General features: G+C 45.9%; 1 protein-coding gene across 11 annotated transcripts in view; it reads left to right on the top strand.

The window, feature by feature from the left end:
- TRPS1 (transcriptional repressor GATA binding 1) overlaps nucleotides 1–25,881 on the top strand; it is a 237,774-nt gene that overhangs the window by 58,783 nt on the left and 153,110 nt on the right. For 6 of the 11 annotated variants that reach the window (XM_088675848.1, XM_035125588.3, XM_060277654.2 and 3 more), the window contains exon 2: nucleotides 5,871–6,799. In XM_088675848.1, coding sequence (XP_088531974.1) covers nucleotides 5,873–6,799 — 927 coding nt within the window. In that variant the 5' untranslated portion in view covers nucleotides 5,871–5,872. Of the gene's footprint in view, nucleotides 1–4,059; nucleotides 4,236–5,870; nucleotides 6,800–25,881 lie in introns of all 11 variants that reach the window. The other 5 variants (XM_060277657.2, XM_035125582.3, XM_088675846.1 and 2 more) reach the window with 2 other exon arrangements.

Below are 25,881 nucleotides of genomic sequence, written 5' to 3'. Positions count from 1 at the left end.
GTGAACATTTCACATCCTTGCTAATAGTAATTGATACATCTCTCTGCTATGAAATTCATCCAGTGCTTTTGGAAAGCTTTCTGAGGTAGTGGCCACCACTGCATCTTATGCTAGGAAATTCAGTGAGTTAAGTGTTGAAGGAACCAAACTTTTTTTTCATTTGGGTTGAAAACCAATGTTTCATAGGGATATCTGAGTTTTGGTGGAAGTGGGAGAGGTTTTTTTGATTTTTAATGTAACGTTTAGGGGCCTAGGAGGCTGCAATATACTGAGTCCATCTAGTTAAGTATTGTCTACCATGACTGGCAGAATTCTCAAGGATTTTAGACAGGAGCTTTTCCCAGGCCTATCCAGAGATACCAGGATCTGCTAAAGGGTCATTCAGTATAGTTATGTAGAGATGGATGAATTATTTCTTTCTTTAATTGCATCCTTTTCCATTTCTCTATTTATCAGAGTTGGTTTTTTTTAAAAAAACCACCCTTTACATAGTATAGAAATACACATTTCAATGTGTATTTTCACTCAAAATACATAATTTAATGGGTATTTTATTTCAAGATATTTGCAAGATTTTGAGCAGTAAAAATATGGTGGATAATTAAATTCTGATCTGTGCATTAGTCTGAGAAGTGGGGAAGCCGCCTATTTTTGTATAGGAATTCATTGTTTTCTTCAAGCATCCCTAATCATATAGACTGAACTGTTAATGTTGCATCTCATATTCAAATATTCATATTTTCCCTCTAGCTTTGTCTTTTGAAAGTTTAGAGAAGTTAAAAAGTAATTTTTAAAAAATATATATATATTAAACATATCTACATTGTAAGTCTGCAGGAAGGACATATAATTTTAGGAGCAGTCATAATAACTACCATATACTAAGCCCCACCTCCGTCAGTGGAAAAAGATGCTCTCAACAAAGCAGATTTCTTAGGGTGGAATTCAACGTCCCACTATTGTGAGAATTTTAGCTTGCCGGTCGGAATGATGCCCCTCCCCTGCTCCTTAGTGGTTCTGGGTGTTCTCCTAATACACACACTCTGAGTATGTTTCAGGAAGCATGGGGTAAAGGGGGGGGGGGAGAAGTTGCAGCCCTTGCACTTTTTAGGTAAGTCCGGCCCTTAATTTACAGTCAATGGTAGTTCAGAAATTATGTCATCATTATTAAAAGTTCAGAGTGGTTGCCACCTATAATGTTGGGAAAAACTGAACCAGAAAGATGCAAAAATCTGTTCTTTTATAGATACCATCTCTCTCCCTGATTGTGATGGACTTTGGTATAGATGGTGATGATTAGGAGGAGGATTGCCTCTAAAATTGTCCGGTGCTGTTCAATTAAACAACAACATAAGCCCTGCCTGCAGACTTGCAGTCTAAAGATGTTTGTTTTATATTTGATAAGTATTAAACTTTTAACATAAGCCAAAAATACAACTTCCCCAAATGTTCTTACGTATTTTTTCGGTATTTTTGCTTTCAGATACAAACATCTGTCAAAAATAATAAAAAAGTGTAAGATTGCTGTAAATTAGGTGAACCTAATTGATTATCCAATAAGAAACTGCCACGCATGGAGTGGAGAGACAGCCTGCCAGTCACTGCTGATTAAATCTCCCCTCATTTAGTGTGGCAGTGTGGGATCCTGCCCAAGCCCTATTTAAATGAGTCCTCGCTATGCCAAAGCTACCCTAAAGAAGCATGTGATTAATTGTTTCCTAACCTTGCATATGCTTAATGTAAAAAAAAAAAGAGTTTGTGATCCTCTAGCAGGTATTTATTTCTCTCCTCTGGGGGGAGAATAATATGAAATCACACCTTGGTTGCTTTGTTTTAACATGAAGCTCACTCCTACACCCTCTGCCAGATTCAGTAGGCTGAAGATAATTTTGGTTCCAGTTGTTATAATAACATTGCACCATATAAAGCCGTTTCATCAGATGATCTCAAAGTTCTCTGCAGTCTATTAATTAATTAAAGTTTACTCCCTACAGTGGTAAGAAAGTATTAATAGATATGCATTATGTAGAGCCTCCGAGAACTCAGTTCAGCAGCGACGGCTGAATTGTTCTTGTCTTGCCCCCATGAGATTTGGACTTGCATTGCTCCGTATCTATGAAAAAATCTCAGGAAAATTAGGAGAACTTGACTTGCAGTTAGTTGAAAACATTTGCACCTCTTTAGTTGGTGCACCTACACTTTAATATAACTACGTGCCGTGTCTTGGACTTATGACAGTAGACCCCACTCACTTAGAATGTGCAGTGACATTACTTTGCATCATGGACAACGCTTGCAGTCCAGCTAGGTTTCTTGCCATTTCTACGCAGGATTGTGTTTATGTAGCTTTCCAGGTGGGAAGGGCCTCTAGCTAAGGAATTCAGCATGGTGTATGTTGAGGAAGGGAAGGATGACGTAATGCATAGCTAGTGACTTGCTACTTCCAACTTGAGATACACATATTATTTCCATGTATTGTGGCATTGAACCTTTAGGTTCCTATGCAACCTTAGTTAATTTTGGAGGAGCTTGGTAGGCTGCACTAGAGCTGAGCTGAATTTTTGTGAGGCTTTCCTTGTTCTTTTCTATTAACCTAGCCCCCGATATTGGTTCTAGAGCGTCATTCATCACTGTGTTCCACTGAGTTTGTTATATGTAAACAATAGAACTGGATGGCCTGATTATTTGCTAGAAATTGAGAACTAGTCTTCAGGTAATGAACCACCTGCTATTGATTTTGAGCAATTTTCTTCCATGAAATCTAGAACTAATTCCTAGAGCTCTTGGAGTTTTACTGCGTGACATGCCCACTTGCTTTCAAAAATGAGTTTCCCATAACTTGTGAAAGATTATCAGCATTGTTAGAGGCTGTTGCTTGGGAAATTATACAGCATTTGACTGGACCAGATGACGGAACATAGCTTGGTGCTACAAGCCTTCCCATTCCACCCTACACATGACTATGTTCTCTGCTACTAGGCAGACCATAGGAACAATTCCTTCCTTTCTCCATTGGTCTGAGTGACTCCAAGACTGTATTCTGACGCCTGAGTTGTATTTGGTTTATTTTAGCGTCACACATGGTCAGGTTTGCATATAAAATGGGTCTGGAGGGTTAATTTTTAATGCATAAAAGGAGCAGGCAGAGAATGAGAAAATAGGGTAACTAGCCCCTAGTCTAACTTACCTTCCAGTGTTCCACTGCTTTAATACCAAAGCTGTCTCACTTCCGGTATTAGAGCTGAGCTCTGGGATTGGGAGGGATTATTAAAGAAGTGGAATGCGTTCATTTCAGTGCTTAAAAGTTAACCCATCTCATCTGTTTTGTAGCCGACTTGATAAGCATATGTGTAATAAATATGTATATGCCTGACTGTATTATTTAAAAAGTATTTTTAATGCTCTAGAAAGGGCTACCCTCACTACAAATCGATCCTAGACATCAGGTGTGTGTGTGTGTGTAGGTAGGTGTGTGTGTGTTAGGTAGGTAGGTAGGTAGGTAAGTAAGTAAGTAAGTAAGTACGTACGTAAGTAAGTAAGTAAGCAAGCTAGCTGAAGAGAACAGCTTTTCTGATTGTGGTACACTGGAAGATCCCATCAGGATCTATCATGTCGCAGGCTGAGCTGAACTGATACAGGAGGGATTGGGGTGGGAGTTTGAGAAGCAAAAGAGAAGAAAGTATTGTGATTTTGTGACATGCCGGTAGTTATTGGAAGGTAGTAGTGATGCATCACTTTAAGCTGTGACACCAAAGTTTCCTGTTACTGCCCTCTTGATGGGCCAGAATTGGTTGCCATACAGCTGGATACCTACAAAATAATGGGATCAGAATTTGCGAGAATGTCTATGCAAGAAGGAGTGCATATGGAAAAGGACAAAGCATGCTGAATGCTGTGTATTTTTTCTAAACTGAGAACTGTTTGCCGCAGCCACCATTTGCTGTAGTAGATCTAATGTTGCATAGAAAGCAGACATAATCATGTTTTTAAGTAAGGAAAAACCCCAACTGATCGTGAATGCATAATTTAGGAAGGAAATCTTTTTTCTTTCTTTTGCAGATGTGCAGATCAGCTCTCAAAATGTCTTCTGTGTCTTCCGTGTACCTCCTAAGCCAGTTGCGTTACCCCTCCTGCTAGCTGACTAATAGAATTAATAACTGTAAAAGCAAAAAAACAAAAAAAAGCATTCTAGAGCCACATGCCTTATGAAGTCAATGCTGGGTATGATTTTAAAAGTATGTAATCTATTTTTTCTCTCCAAGTGGAAATGTTAACTGGAAAACTTCTTGGCACGCTATAAAGCATTGTGCAATCTGTTATTTGTCTTGCAGATAATAATTGCAGAATGCTTATATGCTTTCTCTGTATTCTCACTCTGTCTAACATGACTTGCCAGTAGATAGTTTCTTCCATTTAGAAGTACTGCAAATGGGCTTTTATTTAGATAATATGTCTTCTTGAAAAATGATATTGATAGTGTACAAGCCAGAGGAAAAGCATATCTTTCTTTAAGGGTAGAGTATCATAGATACGGTCCAATGAAACGGCAGTTTTTAGGAAGGGGTGGTGGAAGGGTGATGCGCCTAATATTAGCTTCACAAATTCTTCTTCTCATACGAAAATATTGGCAATTATTTTGAGATTTTAGAAAGGAGGGTGGGGGGAACTTCAAAAAAGCTTTTTGTATTTTGCCTCACCCAGCCCATGGCCCAACCATCTGTTTCAGCTCTTCCTAAGCTCCCTTCTTCTCAAATCACATTGGGATGATAGTACCCAAGGGGTGTGGCTAGCTTCAGAAATCCAGTATAGATCAGGAGGTATCTTCAGCAAGGCGATATTCAGCCCACCTAGTTGTTGAACGACGTAGTGGTACTGTGCTTACCTTAAAATCCTCTTTCTTTGTAGGGGTTGACTCATTTCCCCCGTTTTGAGACCCTAGACTGGCCAACGCGGCGCCCTTCAGATATTGTCAGACTACAGTTCCCATCATCCATAACCAATGGCCATGCTGGTTGACGGTGATGGGAGCTGGAGTCCAGCAACATATGGAAGGGAGCACTACGTTGGCTACCCCTGCTCTAGGCAGTAAAGTTATAACATTTTACAGTACTGTAAAATTATAGCATGGAAGTTACTGATCAGTATAAGATTCTCTTTCAAACATTATGTTTGCTTGATTAACTATGAGTTTACACCCAGACCATGCAAAATATGAAAGAGTGCATAGTTTAATGTTTGTTTTAAGAAATTCTGGATGTGAAGGATCTCTTATGTGAGCAACACTCATCTCAAAACATGGCTCATATAGCCTATAGTACATTAAATATATTCTTCAGTTCCATATCTGTTTTCACAGTTAAGGGGTTTTCTCATATTTAAACAAAGAGCGGCATAGGATTCAGCAGTAGGAAGGTAGGAGCCAACCCCACCCCACCCCCCCAAAAATATGGTGTGTGTGAGTGCATGTGTGAGGCTAAATACCAATCTCAGTATGACAAATCAATAATGATTTATTCTAATAAGAATTTTTAAAAAAGAATTTGACATGGCATTACTGTACTTTTACAGAGATTTCAAGCTCCTAACTGGTGCATAGAACTGGAGATTACTAGTGATATTTTAAAATTTATTTAAATTGCATTTTGAAATGTTGCTGTTTCTGTAAGATTTAAGTCAAAAAGAGTCTGCCAGAATTGTAACTGTGCCCAAGTAAGTGTGCCACTGATGATATCCGGTGTTTTATAAAAAAAAAACTTGTGGGTATTTTGTATCTGGCAGAAACTGCACCTTTCTGTTTAAGGGTGAGGGGTGGCATAAATCGACTGCGTAGTTTAAGCAGTCTAATTTGTTTTTTCTGTTTCTGCTTTCAGATATGGTCCGGAAAAAGAACCCCCCTCTAAGAAACGTTGCTAGCGAAGGTGAACCCGAGACCCTCAAGTCGCCGGGTCCTGAAAGTGACACTATTGAAAGGCAACGAGAGTTTTCTGCCGGTCAGATGCAAGGGAACGCTGAGCAGAGCGAGGCTGCGGAGCAAACGGACAAGGAGGGGTTTTGCACGCATGTCCCAGAGTCATCTCCCAGCACTAAAAAGGACTTTAAAAGCTCCGCAGCAAGCGAAAAGGCTGGCTTCAATTATGAAAGCCACAATAAGGGAGGAAATGTTCCATCCTTCCCTCATGATGAGGTGACAGATAGAAATATGCAGGGCTTCTCATCTCCAGCTGTCGGGGGAATCTCGGAGTCCTTGAAGTCTCCTCTCAGATCAGATGCAGATGACACCCAAGATGTGATCTGCACCCCGCCAGGAGATCTGTCGGAGAAAAGCGATGAACACCGCACGTCACCAAAATCTACGGACGAAACGGTGCATGTGCAAAGTGGCCAAGCCGAGGGCCGGGGTTCGAGCCCTGTTTCGGTGGCCTCAAAAAACCCACAAGTGCCTTCAGATGGGGACGCGAGGCCAAGCAAATTGAAAGCAGACTTGCTGGCAAATGAGAACCCTGATATGGCGCCTCTGTCTCCAGAGCTTCAGGACTTCAAATGCAACATCTGTGGCTATGGTTACTATGGGAACGACCCCACAGATCTCATCAAACACTTCCGCAAGTACCACCTCGGGCTGCACAACCGCACCAGGCAGGATGCTGAGCTCGACACTAAAATTTTGGCTCTCCACAACATGGTGCAGTTCAGCCACTCCAAAGACTTCCAGAAAGTCAATTGTTCTGTGCTGTCAGGGGTCCTGCAGGATATCAATTCCCAAAGGCCTGTCCTGCTAAACGGGACTTATGATGTGCAGGTTTGTATCTCGTACTTCCATACCTCCCTGTGCGCTTCTTAACAAGAAAAACATGGGAACACAATTTTAAGCCTGTGTAATGAATCTCATGTGAGCTGCTACAGCCACATCAATGCCACTTAAGTTACTGCTTTTCAAGTTTGGTCTGCGTGAATTCACTGTTCACTTCACACATTATTCAGAAGCAGGCTTAGGTTTAGCACTAAGTGTGTACCTAACAAGAAGCTGCTCAGTGAGTGATTCCATGGTTAGGTTGGGATATAATGCTAAGCCACAGTTTCACTTTACAAAAGTGAGCTGCTTGACCAATCACTTTACTTCTTCTGGTGTGTACCAGAGGAGGCGATCGGAAGCACCTAGGCCCTGATATAAAGTACGGTAAGTAGAGTTTGTTGTTCCTCCCAAAATGAGCTAAACTGTGGTTAGTAAACAGCCATGATAAAAAAGGCATTTTGATTTGGGCTTGTTTCAATAAACCGTAGTCTAAATTAACTGCAGTTTGTCCTTGTTGGATGAAACAGGAATTAAAAGGGAAATAACCTCCAGGTGCACAGAAAAGGGTTTATTAGGCCCAGCGTGTTAGGCCCATTCTTCTTTGGGGCACTCCTAATAGTTATTTATCTGATTTGTAAAATGCTGTTTAAGCTTGATGGAGGAAGAGAGCAGAGGAAGAAGCGTTCGAACCTAAGGACTTAACATTCTCATTCCCATAACAGTATACTGTGGTTTAATGTTACGTTCAAGCCAGGTCACATGTTTGAAAAAACTTGCTTGCTGCATTAGCACATTACATTTTCAGGTCTGTGCTTAACTGAGTCGGGGATAGTACATTTTAAGTTAGTCAGGACTGAATCCCAAATGAAGCACATCAGATCAGAGAGTGATGACTTTTCATTTGGTTTCAATGGGACTATTTTTTTGCAGGGGCGGGGGGAGAACTTAGAACAGGCATAGGCAAACTCTGGCCCTCCAGATGTTTGGGACTACAATTCCCATCATCCCTAGCTAAAAGGACCAGCGGTTAGGGATGATGGGAATTGTAGTCCCAAACATCTGAAGGGCCAGAGTTTGCCTATGCCTGACTTAGAATATCACTGGAAGCCATCAGTTTGTATCCAATGCTAGTTCTACTCAGAGCAGATCTATTTAAATTAATGAACCTTAGTTAGCCATATCAACTTCAATGGGCCTATTCTGAGTAGAACTAGCATTGGATACAATCCAGAATCCAGAGGGTGATATGAAAGGGCTCCTTAGCCCTTCTTCCAACCATGGAATGGGGGAAATGTGGCTCTCCAGATGTTTCTGGACTACGACTCTGGACTAGCGCAACGATCAGTCCCTGGGTGATTTGTGGGATAAGCAACAGTTGCCAGGTCAACCTCTTGCCTGGTACAAATGGGCCTTTTGTGGTATGGACTTGATGGGGTCATGATTGTACTCTTATGTGGCACACTAATGATTGGTGGCCCAACTCTTGTTTTCCTTGCAGAGCTGTAACAATCTGTTGGCAATGTGTGGTAGGATATGGGTATGGGGAGGCTTAGGGATGCTTAAATGGCAGACAGCAAAATGTGCCATGGCTTTATTGGCAAGGGAATGGGATGTGCCTTCAGCAGTTTCGGCACGTAAGTCTCGCTTCGTGCCATGTGATTCTGAAAACGGGAAACATGCAGGTTTGGTAGATCATATCTGGGGGGAAATACAGTCCGATGGGAAATAACTCTCTTGAAATAATGTAGCAGAAAATTAGTATCTGGATTATTTTAAATGAACAATCTGATCTCTGCTGGTTGCTGGAAGCCATGGCTTTTCTTATTGATTTTTGATGGAGCAAGGAACATTAAGTCTTGAGGACAAGCAGTGTAACTGATCTGGTGCCAGGCCTATAAGGCTTACATTTCCGGACAACAGAAAGCCATCTGAGCATTATGAGAGTAATATTCCATAATAAATCCTAGCACACTTCATCATCATAGTAGTATGCATTGAGAAGCAGGCCTGTATTTTTTCTTAGGCACTGTGTCTAATTTTTTCAGTTTTGCTTCTGCATACTCTGCAGGGTATGTTATGGGTGGAGGTGGGCGGTACATAATTCTGTAAGTTATGTACTCTGCAGCTTTATACTAATTTACCTAAATTCCCAGCTGAATTCCACTCATCTCCAAACACTGTGCCTTGCTTGAGTCTCTACATGTCACAAGGAGGTTTCAAATTTTCATTGCGCTGGCTTTGCCTTAGAATTCTGTTACCGTTCACAACCACCTTGTTATGTAGGCTAATAATAAATATTCTTCCAATTATTTTTGCCATCATGGTACAGTGTGTGGCTTTCTGCTCTCCCACCATGTACCCTACAATGCTTTTAAAAAAGGGTTTTGTTTTTGTTTGAATAGCATTCCCTCTCCAGTAAGCAGGACAAAAGAGAGCACGTATCGCTAACCACAAATGAAGCAGTCCAATTACCCTGTTTCTCATATTTTAAGGCATACCCATAAAATAAGCCATAGCAGGATTTTTAAGCATTCAAGGAATATAAGCCATACCCCGAAAATAAGACATAGTGATAGGCGTAGCAGCAATGCCGGCCACGGCAGGAGGAGGAGGAAAAAAATAAGACATCCCTTGAAAATAAGCCATAGTGTGTTTTTTTGAGGAAAAAATAAATATAAGACGTGTCTTATAATATGAGAAACACGGTAAGTGCAATCAGGCGAGTTCGAAACAATAATACAAACTTACTACAGTGGTACTTCGACTTACAAAGGCGATCCGTTCCACGGCGCTCTTCGGATGTCGAATCCTTAGTAAGTCCATTTTGCGCATGCGCAGACCGTGTGCGCCGTGAAAATACTTCCGGGTTTGCGGACTTCGTAAGTCGAAACCTTCGGAAGTCGAAGCATCACTGTAATTTATTAGTGACAAAATTAAATAATCTTCTACATGGTACTTCATCTTGAGATAGTTTTATTATAAATAATAAGCACTGTTTTTCCTCAGTTAAACTCAATGATGCCATATCTCCCCAACTACTTTACTTTCTTTTTTTGGGTCTGGATGTATGTTGTCTGAGGGGCATAATTTAGTTAAAGAGAAGCCTCACCAATAGTGATAAGATTATAGTCACAAACTTCAGACATTTCACTGAGAACATCAAAGTAATGTAGAAAACTTGGGAATTTTTGCCTGTTGGAAACTTCAGGTTAATTCTATAAAGCCTCTTGAATTAATCTATTGCGTCTTTTGACAGTTTCAGTTCTGTAGAAAAAGGCTGGTTCTGTTTGTAGACTGTTAAAACTGCAACGTGACACACATTTGGTTTATTTCAGCACCTGATGACAGGGCTGTAGGGAGATTCTGTGAACCCTTCCACAAGAATTTATCCTGTAAAGGTTTCTTATGAAATGACTGTCTGGAATATATGCTGGGTTGCAAAAACTGCTAGTACTCTTGCAAGTAACGTGCAAAACAAATAATAAGCTAAACCTATGGCTTGTAAATAATGTTGGCATGATGTGTTAAACAAGACACAGCAGTTTTTAATTACAGTGATGGTTCCTGGGAATGCCAATATTTAATGATGGATCCAGCGGTAAGGATGGTAGGAACGTATGATTAAGGGACACAGGAACATTAACCTTTGAGCAAGCATAATGGGGTGAACATTAATTGGGAGATGTGGGCAATCCAGAAACTGATTTTGTGTTTCTTTAGAACGTATTATTTAAGTAACTGATTCAGGCTTTCAAAAAGATTGTGATAGTCAATATACAGTAATTTGTTTTTTTGTTTTGTTTTTTGTTTTAAAACATTCTCTTACATCTTCCTAACAGTGATATTGTTAGGTTCTTCGTTATTTATGGGCAAGTTTGTTCTTGATTAGATTGGACTGGATGCTTTTTTTCTAGGCGGCATTTTCTGAAATAAACCAGATGTGCATGATATCTCAGATTGAACAAATAGAAAGAGAAATAAAACAGATCAATGAAGACTGTACTCGTTTAATAAGCCTTGGCAACAAACTGTAAGGAAGACAAAAAAAGGGGTAGGAAACAGCACACAGATAATCTAGTTAAGATCAGTTCTTTCCTCCAACCAGAAATATAGTCTAAAATAGACCAGACACTCTTATATGAAGCTAGTAATTATTTGATAGAAACAGTTGGCTCTGGAAACTTCTTTCATATATATATATATATATATATATATATATATATATATATATATATATATATATATAAATGCTAACTTTCCCTGGTGAGTTTGGGGGGAAAGAGCATTAAATATTCACTCATTCCAAATGTTAGACTTCACCACTTGTGCATACACCAGATGTTGATGCCAAACATGTAAGAAGATAAATAACTGATTAATATTTTCATGCTTTGCAGTAAATACCGAACAGATTTTATAAACATGCAGTAAAAGGATTGCTGAAATTCCCTCCAGTGCCCACACATTTGTCTTGCGACCTTGCCTATTCTGGAAGTTCTTTCCACCCCACCCCCACTTCAGCGCTGTTTCATTTGAAATGGATTACGATTCAGTAACTCCCAGTCTTGGGGGAGGAATAACTAAAGCTTCAATCTTGAGCATGCTTAACAAATGGTAGAACTTAATTACCGGTATACTTAATGCTTCTAATTTATATGTTGCATTTCAAGTGTCACTTACTTCATCTTAATACTTTTTCCAACAACCTGGCCAATATCATTACCGCCATATTGTAGATGGAGGCTGACATCGAAGAGATGGGATTAAATAAGGTTACCTAATTAAATTTTGGTTGTTGTGAGATTTAAATGATGGACGTCTGTCTCATAGCTCACACTCTAACTGCCACACTACAGAAGCTTCTGTGGGTCTAGTAATATATGGATATATGGATAGTACCGTGTTTCCCCCTTTTTAAGGCGTAGTCATAAAGTAAGCCATAGCAGGCTTTTAATGTATTTGTTAAATAGAAGACACCCCCTGAAAATAAGCCATACCTCCGCGCTGCGCGGAGTGAGACCGCTAGCGCCCAGCCAGCCAGTGGGACACAGCACACTGGCCGCAAGAGGAGGAGGACGTCTGCCTCTTTTCGGGAGGAGGAGGCAGACGCCCAGAACCGGCTGCTGCAGCTGGGCCCGGCGGAGGCGAGGCCACTGCTCGCCCCTGGGGGCTACGGAGGCAGCTGGGCAGGGACAGCCGGAGCCCAGCCGGGCAGCAGCAGTAGCAGCGGGAGGTGGAGTACGGTGCTGCCGGCCGCGGCAAGGAAGCAGGCGCTCGAAGGTGGCGGCTACAGCAGCCCCGACAGAGCGCGCAGCAGTGCCACTCCTCCCGAGGCAGCGGGACCCAGCAGCAGTGCCGTCCTCGTCCTTCTGCTGCTGCGTGACTGGGCTCCAGCTGTCCCCGCCCAGCCTCCTCTGCAACCCCCAGGAACGAGGCGAGCAGCTGGCCCGGCAGCAGCAGCAGCAGCAGCAGAAGGATGAGGACGGCGCTGCTGCTGGGTCCCGCTGCCCCGGGACGAGCGGCGCTGCTGCGCGCTCTGTCGGGGCTGCAGCAGCCGCCGCTTTCGGACGCCTGCTTCCTCCTGCCGTGGCCAGCAGCAGCACCATACTCGTCCTCCCGCTGCTGCTGCTACCCGGCTGGGGTCCGGCTTTCCCCGCCCAGCCACCTCCGCAGCCCCCAGGGGCAAGCAGCGGCCTCGCCTCCGCCTGGCCCAGCTGCAGCAGCCGGTTCCGGGCGTCTGCCTCCTCCTCCTGAAAAGAGGCATAGAATCATATGATTCTATGAAAAGAAATGCCCCACGGCATTGGCGGCAATGAGGGGAGGGTCTCTGGGTTGGCTGGGCACGGGAGTTGAGCATGGCGGCCCCAGGAGGAGCGCGGGCAGCGCTGGGCGCGCTCCTGGCTCTGACCACGCTCACCGGTGAAAAAGTATGATGCGCGCCCAGCTCCAAAGGTCAAAATGTAGATTGCTTAATTAAAAAAAATAAGACACCCCACCGAAAATAAGCCATAGGCTTATTTTCTTGAGTAAAATAAATATAAGACGGTGTCTTAAAATGTGGGAAACACGGTAATATATGGATATACTTATTCATTTAAAACTGGCAATGATCTACCCATTGTCATTGGAGGGAGGAGGAGCGTGCGTGGGGTGGGTGGATTGCCCAGAGTTGTTGAGCTTTTTTTGGGGGGGGATTTCACAGAGGGTTTTTTTTACCTGTAACTTTTTGTACACGATAAGGATCCTGCGATCTACCAGGATCTGTTGGGGATCTACCAGTAGATCGCAATCTACTGGTTGGACATCACCGATTTAAAGTATTTGTATCCTACTCTTTAGCCAGAAAAGGCTCCCAGGCTTGGAAAATAAAAGGCATGACACAATACCAGTAGGAATAGGGATTCAAAGGGGGGGGAGAGAATGCCATCAACAAGGCTGCCCCTAAGTGCTCTCTCCAGCGTTGAGGTCCAGAGTGCACGTTTTGATAAGGAAGCAAACAGCAGCTTGCTTCTTTCCTCCTCCTCCTCCTCTCCTCCTCCTCCTCCTCCTCCTCCTCCTCCCATCACTCATATCTGAGTAAGATTGTCTTCCATAAACAAGATTTCAATAATGGGTCCTGTGAGGGACAGGGGATATCGCGAAGTCCCTCCCCTCCTGAGTTCAAGCCCGTCCCCGAGCAAAGGGGAAAGCAGGGAGAGTTCCGATTCCAGTGGGGAAGCAGGAAGTCGTGTCCGAGGCTCAGGCAAGGTAGAGGAGCCAGGGTCCCAGGTGGGACAGGAAGGGGCAAGCAAGGGGGGAAGACCCATCCCCCCAACTCCAGAATTACGCAGGAAGAGGAGGGGCAAGAGGATGGGTCTGCCAAAGCTTTTGTGTTGGAGAAAGACGCGCCAAAAGCCATTAGGAGGTTCTGAAACCGACTGACCACATCACTCCGTGTAAATAGCAATGACTTGAGCACTGTAAATACGCAGCACCAATAAAAGAATAAAATGCAGAGCTGCGTAGCGTCGTTACTCTGAAGTAGTCCACTCCGGCCACCGTGACAGCAACCTCCTAATCATTTTTGGGCTACTTTGGAGTTGCCGGGATGAGCGTGTCAGAGGCGGAGAAGTGGCGGCAGATCGCTGAGCAAGCCCAGCTAGAACTGCAGCAGCTGTCGCTGCAGGCGCAGGGAGAATTGAAGGCAGCTAAAGAGGAGACTAAGAAGGTCCAGGACGACCGGCTACAACTTGCGGAACAGGTGAGAGAGCTTCAGGAAAAAGAGCAGCAATTAAGGGCGGTGGCGGTAGACCTCCAAAACAAGCTGGATGCAGAGAAAAACAAGGCGGGAGGGGCACCCCAAGTCCAAGTGCTGCCAGGAAGGAGAGCTGGGACCCTAGTTAGCAAGTTCAATGGAGACCCGAAGGAATTTCAGGGCTTTGAGACTGAGATTGTGTATGCTCTTGAGCTGCACCACGATGAGTTCCCTGATGATGAGCACAGAGTAGCGTTTATTGTGAAGCACCTTACCGGGGCAGCCAGGGAGTGGCTAAGACCGTTAATTGCAACAAGGAATCCTTGCATGAAGAATGTCAAACTATTTCTAGAAGGTTTGAAAACGATGTATTCGTCCGATAGTCATATGGACCAGACTAAGGAGGAACTTCATAATTTACGCCAAGGAAATATGACAGTTCGCGCGTATTGGGCGAAATTCACCATGCTGGTGCACAGATTGGGGTGGGAACTGGGGTCCCCCCCTATGCAAGCGGCGTTCCACTTGGGGTTGCATGAGGAGGTGAAGGATGAGCTCTCGAGAGGTCCAAAGCCCAGTAATATGGATCAGCTGAGCAAAGCGGCTCTGGCGGTGGGGGTGAGACAGGAATCCCGGTGGAGCGACAAGCAAGCAACGCGCGCAAAGCGGGCTTGGTTCCCACGGTCGCAGGAGAAGCCACTCCCCCAACAACCCTTTCAAGCCACGCCTGGGGCCAGTCAGGACCAGGAACCCATGCAGATTGATAGCGCGCGCGCGCGGGCTTTTCAAACCCCAGCGGCGCCAAGACGCAAGGAGGGAAGGGGTGGGAATTGCTTTCTCTGCAACTCCCCCCAGCATCTCGTCAGAGACTGCCCACATCGCAGGGAGTGGCAAGGAAAGGCGGGAACGGTTGTGCCCTCCCCCACTGACGCAGCACCACAGCAGGGAAACGGGAAAGCCTGGCTGCAGGAGACAAGGGGCAGCAGCCAGGCACAGTCAGCAGACAACAGCCCCAGCCCACCCACCCGCACAGAGAGGAGCAGAGCCAGCCCACCCCTCCCAGAGCAGGAGTGGTTCTAGAAGTGACGCTCACGCTTCCAAATGGCTATCCCCTTACAGTCCTCGCCCTAATTGACAGTGGGGCGTCAGCGAACTTCTTCTCGAGAAACTTTGCAGAAGAGCACCAGATCCAGCTTCTGCAGCTGGATTTTCCTCTGCACGTGGCAACCATTGACGGCAGAGAGCTGCTGGGAGGGGCCATCACTCATCAAACCCCCCCCATGAGAATGACGGTTGGAAGGCACTCGGAGACACTGGCATTCAACGTCACCACCATCTCAGACCCCCCCATAGTTTTGGGCATGAGCTGGCTGGCGCGCCACGACCCCTCCATAAGTTGGCATCAGAGATGCATCACATTTGGATCGGACTTTTGCCTAGAACATTGCATGCAGCACCAACCAGGGGAGGGGCCTCCGATAGCCACGGTGGCCACCATGCACGTCAAAGGGGGTGAAGCGATACCCAAACCGTACTGGGACCTGCAGGAGGTCTTCAGCGAAGCGGAGTCCGACCACCTGCCCCCACACAGGCCTTTTGACTGCCAGATCAACCTGGTGCCAGGGGCAACTATACCCCCAGCCAAGCTGTACGCCATGTCAGACCAGGAACTGGAGGATCTGCGCGCTTTCATCGACAAGAACCTCAAGCGGGGGTTCATCAGAGAAAGCAAGGCAGCAGGGGGCAGCCCGGTCTTCTGGGTGGACAAGAAAGACACGCAACAGCGCCGCCTGGTGGTGGATTTTAGACGGCTGAATTCGGTGACAGAACCAGTGGCTTTCCCCATGCCCAGAGTGGATGATCTCCTGACAGCGGCACGCAGGGGCAAGATTTTCACCAAGCTAGACCTGAGGGGGGCGTACAACTTGATCAGAATCCGGGAGGGCGATGAGTGGAAGACCACGATGTTCACGCCGCTGGGCTCTTTTGAATATCTGGTGATGCCCTTCGGGTTGCAAGGGGGCTCAGCATGCTTCCAGGCCTTCATGCACCACGTCCTGGGGTCCCTCCTCTTCAGGAAATGCTTGGTCTTTCTGGATGACATCCTTATTTACTCCAACGACCCAGTGCAGCACGTGAAGGACGTCAGGGAGGTGTTACAGCGCCTGAAGGAGAACCACCTGTATGTGAAGCTGGAGAAGTGCAAGTTTCACACCAAGGAGGTGGACTTCCTGGGCTACAAGCTGTCAGACAAGGGGCTAGCGATGGACAAGGACAAGGTGCAGGCCATCCTGGACTGGCACAGCCCCAGGACGCGCAAAGATGCCCAACGCCTACTAGGCTTCGCCAACTTCTACAGGAAGTTCATCAAGAACTTCTCTCGAGTTACGGCTCCCATCACTGACTGCCTGAGAGGCAAGCAGAAGTTCCGGTGGACACCAGAGGCGCAAGCAGCGTTCGAAAGCCTCAAGAGGGTGTTCGCCTCAGACCAGAACCTGTTCCACGTGGTTCAGGACGCGCCCCTACGCATTGAGACAGATGCCTCTGACAAAGCTGTGGGCGCCATTTTGTTGCAACTGGACACCAACAGAGAGTGGAGACCCTGTGCCTTCTTCTCCAGGAAGTTGACCCAGCCAGAGCGGAACTACACAGTTTTTGATCGGGAACTTCTGGCGATCCACGCGGCGTTCCAGCACTGGAGACACTTCCTGGTGGGCGCCAAGCACCCCATCCAGGTGTGCACAGACCACAAGAACCTGGAGTTCTGGAGAACTGCCAGGGTGCTCAACCAGCGGCAGATACGGTGGGCAGAGTTCTTCTCGAACTTCAACTTCTCCATACACTACATCCCGGGAGAGCAGAACGTCAGGGCGGATGCCCTCTCCCGCAAGCCAGAGTACATGGAGGAGGAGGCGCCACCAGCCCCAAGGCACATTTTCCCCCCGTCGGCATGGTCCTGCGGAGCAGCAGTGGTGAGCGAGGCAGAACTCACAGCACTGACGGCAGCGGATGAATTTGCCAACCGCATCTTCAGAGAACTGAGAGGGGGGAGGGAGCAGGCAAAAGACTTTGCAGACCGCAGAGGGCTGCTTTTCTACAAGGGTGCACTGTACCTGCCCACCACCCAGCTCAGACGTACGGTCCTCAAACAGATGCACGACAACCCAACGGCGGGGCATTTTGGAAGGGACAAGACCACTCACCTAGTCATGAGACACTTCTGGTGGCCAGGGGTGAGGGAAGATGTTCGAGACTATGTACGGGGCTGTGACACCTGCCAGCGGGCAAAGGTGGTCAGAGCAGCGCCACCAGGGTTGCTGGAGCCCTTAGCCACGCCACACAGGCCGTGGGAAGTAGTGTCCATGGACTTCATCACAGACCTGCCGTCGTCCAGGGGCAAGACCGCAGTGTTGGTGGTGGTGGACCTCATGTCCAAAATGTGCCACTTTATACCGTGTGCCAGGGCAGTCTCTGCAGAAGAGACAGCCAAACTGTTTGTTGATCACGTTTTCAGACTGCATGGATTACCTTTAAGGGTTATTTCAGATCGTGGCCGCCAATTTGTTTCCAGGTTCTGGCGGCGGCTCATGAACCTCCTGCAGGTGGAGGTCAGCTTGTCGACGGCTAGACACCCGCAGACCAACGGACAAGCGGAGAGGGTCAACGCCATTCTGCAGCAGTACCTGAGATGCTACGTCAGCCAGAGGCAAACGGACTGGGTGGATCGCCTGCCACTAGCAGAATTTGCCTACAACAATGCAGTGCACGTCTCCACAGGGGTGTCGCCCTTTAAGGCCAATTACGGGCGCGACCTCAGATCTTTCCCAGAGAGGGAGGGGGAGGAGGAGGAGGAGGGCCCACAGGCTGAGGATTGGGCAGAGGAACTGGAGACGGTGCACCAGCAGCTCAGAGAACACTTGGAGAGGGCCAAGGAAGCGTACAAAAAGGGGGCAGATCGCCACAGGCGACAAGGGGAGGTCATCAGGGTGGGGGACAAGGTGTGGTTGTCCTCGGAGGGCCTTCCCACCAGAGGGAGGTGCAAAAAGCTGGCACCCAAAAGGCTGGGCCCCTTCACGGTCACGCAACAGGTCAACCCGGTAGCATACAGGCTGGCACTGCCAGAGGACATGAGGGTGCATCCAGTGTTTCATAGATCGCTGCTGTCGCCATACAGGGAAAGCAGCAGGCTCCGAGACAGCGAACAAACCCCCGAGGGAGGGGGGGAGAGGGAAGGCAGGGAGCAACTCAATGAGGCCACGGCCATCCTGGATTCAAGGTGGGGGGTGGGGGGACTGGAGTACCTCATGGCATGGGAGGATGCTCCACCGTCCCAAAATGAATGGGTCCCAGCCACTCAGATACAGGAGGAATTCTTGGTGGAAGAATTTCACGCCCTCTTTCCCCACAGACCCAAGCCCTGGCACATGGAAAGGGAGGGGGAGGAGGAGGAGGCACGGGAGAGCAGCTCACCATGGCGCTGGGAAGCGGAGTTTGAGGAACCAGAGGATGAGGTATGGGTGTCACCGAGATCCACCCAGTCAGAGGAAGGAGCAGATTGGCAGAACGTTTTTACCCCCACCAGCTCTGAAGCCACGGACTTTTTGGGATTCCCGTCCTCCCAGGCGGAAGGGGGGGGCTCGCAGGACTGGGGGGAGGTGTTCACACCAACGGGCTCGGAGAGCACTGAGTTCTTAGGCTTCCAGTCGTCACCGACACATGGGGGGGGCCTGGGGAGGGGTGAAGGAGAGCTTGGGAGGGGGGTGGATGTGAGGGACAGGGGATATCGCGAAGTCCCTCCCCTCCTGAGTTCAAGCCCGTCCCCGAGCAAAGGGGAAAGCAGGGAGAGTTCCGATTCCAGTGGGGAAGCAGGAAGTCGTGTCCGAGGCTCAGGCAAGGTAGAGGAGCCAGGGTCCCAGGTGGGACAGGAAGGGGCAAGCAAGGGGGGAAGACCCATCCCCCCAACTCCAGAATTACGCAGGAAGAGGAGGGGCAAGAGGATGGGTCTGCCAAAGCTTTTGTGTTGGAGAAAGACGCGCCAAAAGCCATTAGGAGGTTCTGAAACCGACTGACCACATCACTCCGTGTAAATAGCAATGACTTGAGCACTGTAAATACGCAGCACCAATAAAAGAATAAAATGCAGAGCTGCGTAGCGTCGTTACTCTGAAGTAGTCCACTCCGGCCACCGTGACAGGTCCGTACATGACTGGAGGCCAATTCTGGATCCACACGTCCTTCCACAGCGGGGACATTGGTTTCCGGGCGGGAGCTGATCACGGTGTTGATTTGCCAAGCGTGCCTTCCTCTTAGCACATTTCTCCCTTGCGTCCTGAGATCAAGTGTCTTCAAAGCCCATGACACCTTTGGTAAAGGCTGTTCTGCAGCTGGAGCGCTCGCAAGCCAGTGTTTCCCAGTTGTCAGTGTTTATACTACAGTTTTTTAGATTTGCCTTGAGACAGTCTTTAACCCTCTTTTGTTGACCACCAGCATTACGCTTTCCATTTGTAAGTTTGGAATAGAGTACTGTTGTATAAGGAAGCAAACAGCAGCTAGAATACAGGTGACACAAATCTGATACAGGTAGGTGGCCGTGTTGGTCTGACACAGTCGAAATATATATGTAAATTTAAAAAGTGGCACCTTAGAGACTAACTAAGTTTGTTCATGGTAAAAGCTTTCGTGTGCATGCACACTTCTTCAGATCTGATAGTGAGGTCAGTAAGGCACATGTGCTTATCATGTGGTGGTCATGGCAGTGAATTGCATCTCCAAACAGCCACCCATCAGTGCTTCTCAGAGTGCTTAAAGGACAAGTGTGTTCTGGTCACAGACAGTAACGCCTGAACCACCTGTCACCTGCTCAGACATATTTGCTTAGCACTATGAAGATACATTGGCTTGCCTCCACTTCAGCCTTGATGGCGCTAGTGGTTATGATTTCAGAGGAGGTCCAAAAAACTGACTGGCCCTTTTTGGAAGGATCAGTTTCAGTTAATGTAGCTTTCAGATGTGGACAAGAGGCTTGGATGAGTATGACCAACTGGTACTTGACCCTTGCCCTTCATGGGTTCTTACAGCTAGCTGGAGGGATTTGACAAAGTGGGTCCAGTGGGTAGTTAATGTCTCATTGCGGGGAGGGGTGTGGTCTCCACTACTTTGAAAGAGGAAGTGGTGCATCCCCTTCTTAGGAGGAAATGAATGTCACAGGGCTACATGATCCATAATGAACCAATTGGCTAATCAAGATTTATAACTTCTCCCGGGGTTATGGCAGTCTGCCCTGAATCATGGGATAGCATTATGCTGTAGTACTGAAATGATTGTATGGTTGTGTTGATTTTGTGATATTTTATTTGCTGTACTGTTTAAATGCTTTATTATTTTAATGAAATATTTTTACTGACTGCAGTGAAACCATTTTGTGGACATTTTGTGATGAAAAGTGGTATACAAATGTTGATATGTTTTTTTAACTGCATAAAAACGGTCTTGGCAGAGAAAAACATGAAGGTCTACCATGTAAAAACCATGTTCCCAGTGAGACAAATACTTTCCAGAACAGGGAAGTTTAGACCAGCCAGTGACAAACTGTGAAGGATGTTGTGCAGTGGAGCTCATGAACTAAGTTAATTCCATAATCTGAGTGTAGCCACTGAGATGGTGGTCTTTTGTCCTGACCGATTATGTCTCAGCCATGGATGGGACATGGAGATTTGATGTGCCCTAGAATTTACCCTGAACTATCTGCAGTGCACAGGGGTTCCTTCAAACTATCCTGAAAAATGTTCCCTTGAAGGTTGAATGTTTTTCTTCATTAGTTTATGAAAAAAAAGAATAATTAACATCTGGACTAATCTATCAACTTCAATTTCTATACCGTTCTGTAAACTTGGACCACAATCCATATACCTTTTAAGGGTGTGCGCCTTGTGGCTTTCATGCATGATGGCAGCCACTCCTCAAAGTGCACCGCACATTGCATTTCAGATGTAGTTGCATTTCAGATTGCAATGTTTGGGGTGGGGAAAAAAGGGTCAAAGGATTGCTAAACGTATACCAACTCAGCATCAACTCTAGATTGTAAGCCCCTATTTATGAATTTGATGGCCATTTTCAAATTTAATGACCATACACTTCAAATAGAGACTATATGCAAAATTGTTTCCTTGTGGTGTTGCCAATACATCTTTTTTGTTTTGATCTGTTAATTAGGACTTGCCTATTAATTAATTTATCAACTAACTAAGGATTTACATACTGATTTCAGGTATATAGCCTCCCAGCCATTATCTGCATTCGGGTGCTGCATTTTCTTGACTCACTTCCATAGGAACCCAAATACGTTGTCACATTGGTCGAAATACGAATCTCATTTGCAAGCTGGATGCAAACTTATTTCTGAAACTCATTAGCCTCTTGATTTGTTTCTCTGTCATGGTCTGCAGCATCAGTCGTAAGAAGCTTGGCAGCCTCCGGGTACTGATTTATACAGATCAAGTTTCCAAGGAACAGCCAAGATCGATCCTTCTCCCCCTCTCCTCCTCTTCTTTTCTCCCTTTTCATTTCAAAGATTAACATTGAGTAAAAATACTTAGCATTGTTTAGAATGGAACAAATTCCTTTTGGCCACCATCCTGCTTTGAGTTTTCATGGCGGTGGACCTGCAGGGTATATGGCACTTGGCATGGATGCAGGAATTCATTCACATGAAATAATTGTAGGATTGGGGTCTTTGTTTGAAAGTTTAACAGACCAACCCTGGAAAGATGTTTACATCAGGGTGGAATAAGCATGAACCTAATTGGAGGGTTTAATATGCATGAACCTAATTGGAGGGGCTGAGAGCAGAGTAAGAGTTTCACTAGTTTCCCCTTCCTCTGTAATGTTTCAGTGGATGGTAACATCTTGTACATGTACTCTGATTTATCTATATTAACAACACCCCATTATTCTGGGGTAGCTAGGTGGTGCTGTGGTTAAACCACTGAGCCTAGGGCTTGCTGATCAGAAGGTCGGCGGTTCGAATCCCTGTGACAGGGTGAGTTCCCGTTGCTTGGTCCCAGCTCCTGCCAAACTAGCAGTTTGAAATCACGTCAAAATGCAAGTAGATAAATAGGAACCGCTACAGCGGGAAGGTAAACGGTGTTTCCATGTGCTGCTCTGGTTTGCCAGAAGCGGCTTTGTCATGCTTGCCACATGACCTGGAAGCTATACGCCGGCTCCCTTGGCCAATAATGCGAGATGAGCACGCAGCCCCAGAGTCAGTCATGACTGGACCTAATGGTCAGGGGTCTCTTTACCTTTACCTAATCTGATATAGATTCTATTTTGATTCCATATTCAAAGCACTACTGTAATCTAGAAGTATTCATAAATAAACTTGCTCGAAAGAGAGAGGCAGAGGGAGAATTGATCTTCATATAGTCATTGAAGACTTGATAATGGTGCGGCTGTATTCAGAGTCCTTTGTACAGTTCCTGTCACCTTGTTTTAAAAGGTAGACAGTAGAAATGGAAAAAGTGCCTCAAAGAGTAACCAGAATGATCAAAGATTTTAGGCACCTGCCTTTCATTAAAGGCTAAAGCAGGAATACCAAATGTGATGCCTTCCAGGGGTTATTGGACTCCCAACTCTTTATCAGTTCCAGCCAGCAAGACTAGTGGTCAGGGATAATGGAAGCTATAGTCCAACAACATCTGGAGGACCCCAGATACCCAACCCCAACTGATGAAATTTGCTGCTGGAACATGCACTGCCAGAACATGCCACTAGTTTGGCTGTCATTAAAAGGGGATTAGACAAATTAATGAAGGCTAGGCCCATCAACCACTGTTATCCACAACAGCTAACTGGAACTTCCAATTCAGAGGCAATGTGCAACTGAAAACAAGTTGCAAGGAGAAGAAATTGCTTTATTGCCTATGGACATTCTCCAGAGGCAACTGGCTTGACTACTGTAATCAGCATGATGCTTTATTAAATGGGCCCTTGGTCGGATCCAACAGGACTCTTCATGTTCTCATGGCAAGGTTAAGTGAAATTGGGCATTGTGCTGACTATTACCCTAATTTATGTTTTTACTTGTAATGCATGTTCAGAGTCCATTTCAGTGCTTTCAGTGCTGTTAGTTTGGTGCTGTAGCATGAAGCCATGATCGCCGGAGGCATTTGAAATGATTGTCTGCAGGTCGACTGTGCTGGTCTCTATCAGGCATGTAGATTGCTATGGGCCAGTTTGGTCTGATTCTTCCAGTGTGCAGGAATTGCAAACCGAGGAACGTCTCAAATTAGGAAATCCTGATGGGTTTGAAGAGGTTATACTCCACAATTTCAGGACACCACTGTAAAATACGGTAACTCTCATAAGATACGGTGAAGGTCTTCCCAATCTTCTGGAACAAGTAAAATATTTCAGAGACCTTCATCATATCGGTATGTTATATTTAGACGGTGGCTTGAAATCCTAAGAATAGTGTGCCCATCTATTCTCTTTTATCTGCAGCCCACTGCCCCATATCCCAAGACCCAGGAACATGTTTAGAAGAGGCTTCAGATGGAAGCAAAATTGGGAGAAGCTATTGCTGTGTATGTGAACTCTGCCCCATTCACAGAAGACAGCTATAACACAAAAGCATTCTCTGTTATCAAAGCTGAAGGCGGTGCTACAGGGTGGTGCTACAAATCTTAGCATCTGTTCTCACCTGCATAACATGGTGAACTTTGTTAATTGTGTGACAGTTAATGCCATTCTGATTGCTGTATTGCACAAAGTGAGCGGATAAGCAAGAGTGTTGTGTGTGGTGGTGGGGGGTGGCTTTCAGGATTAGAAGATTAAATGTAATAGGCAGGTGGGAGACTGGGTGACTCAGGGTATTGGTAAAGGATCTCAAGCCTTTCACTTCCTGATTAAAGGTTGAAAATTGTGACCAAAGTAATTGGAAGGTTTGCTGCCATTTGATTTTGCAACTTCATTTAGTTGGATTAATTCTTAGCTGATGGAAAGAATTTTTAAAAATGGAAATCTCCATCAGTTTGCCCAACTCAGAGTGATTCATAACCTGTTTTCTTCCAGAAAGCCAGGCATTCATTGCAGTCCTAGGAACCACTCCAATTATTCTCTCTGGGTGTGCATTAAACAGTATCTTCACACTACTGAAGATTTCCGACATTCACATGCCCTACAGGACTATTCTCTAAAAGACCTTCCCCACAAGAGAGAAATTCATCTAGGGAGGAAGGTCTTTTACTTCTTGAGCTCTGCCCATCTGTCCTGGAGGAAGTCTGTTGCCCATAAAAAGTCAAACTGGTCTTAGCAATCAGCGCTTAGAGACCTTCAGGTTTCTGATATGGACTTACAGTATTTATTTTATGACATTTTTATGCCTCTTCATCCATAACAGAGTTCTCTGGGCATCTCACAATAAATGGGGAAATTTAAATATGGAAGAAGATAGAGTAGGCTCAAAAGAAGACTCTTTCTGGCAATTAACTTCCTCATTTGTTTGGTGGAGGCACCCAGGGCCTCCTAAAATGATCTTAAGCTTCACATAAGGCTGAAGACAGTCTTCCGGGTTCCATACCATTTAGTGCTCTAAGGATTAAATCTACCACTGTAAATTGGACCTGGAAACTTGGGAGCCATTGCAGCTAATAAAGCACAGGCATAATATGGTCAGATTGCCCATCCAGTAGCCAACCTAATGTTCCCTCCTAGAATTTGGACTGAATCAGAAGCTACAGCTTTCACATAAGAGACTGCTGGCAATGTGTCTGCATGGCACATCCATAGCATTTAGAACAGGCATCTCCAAACTTGGCCCCCCAGATGTATTGAGACTACAATTCCCATCATTCCTGACCACTGGTCCTGTTAGCTAGGAATCATGGGAGTTGTAGGACAAAACATCTGGAGGGCCGCAGTTTGGGGATGCCTGATTTAGAAGCTCCTGAGCAGGGGTAGGCAACCTAAGGCCCGTGGGCCGGATGCGGCCCAATTGCCTTCTTAATGCGGCCTGTGGACGCTTCGGGAATCAGCGTGTTTTTATATGAGTAGAATGTGTCCTTTTATTTAAAATGCATCTCTAGGTTATTTGTAGGGCATAGGAATTCGTTCACCCCCCCCCCCAATATAGTCCGGCCCACCACATGGTCTGAGGGACGGTAGACTGGCCCATGGCTGAAAAAGGTTGCTGACCCCTGCTCCTGAGTATGTGGATTTGCCAAATCGTGCAGAGCATTTCCCTGGTCACAGACATGCTCTTATGGAATCTCTGCAAATAATTAGCCAACATTACCAACATTGTGGAGATGTTGCCAAACATTGGCATTTCCAGTGGTTCCTATTGCAAAGCTATAAAGGAAGTTTGAATGGGACCCTAAGATGTTTGAACCATGCTGGAAACAAACTCATTCTGTAGACATGTCTGCATAGAACCTTCCTCTGAGGGGATAGTCTCTAAATTGACTGTGCCTCAACCTTTGGCTGTGTCTTCATGGCAGTGGAAGGGAGACTTGGGTGAGGGTTATTGCTTCATATGCTGATCTACAGGTCAAGGATGCCCCCCCTTTTTTAAAAGGACGCCACATAGCAAGTTCAAAGAATGTGAGGCTGTGCATTATTCATTAAATTGCATATGCACACTCCCACTTGGTATTGGTGCAATTTAGCCTTCAGACTTCTAAGGCAGAGAGCATGCAGAAGTGTAAGTTTGAATTTGTATTGTGCCACATGGGCCTTCCCCTCCTACACTTCTCCCCTCCTACACGGATTAATCCATTTTCCATTACTTTCAAAGTTCGCTTCAGGTTAAGTACACTCTTCCGGAACCAATTGTGTACTTAAACCAAGGTACCAC

Source organism: Zootoca vivipara, chromosome 8, assembly GCF_965207765.1.
Source record: "Zootoca vivipara chromosome 8, rZooViv2.hap1.1, whole genome shotgun sequence".
Lineage (NCBI taxonomy): Eukaryota > Metazoa > Chordata > Lepidosauria > Squamata > Lacertidae > Zootoca > Zootoca vivipara.
This window is presented reverse-complemented; position numbering and strand designations above follow the sequence as displayed.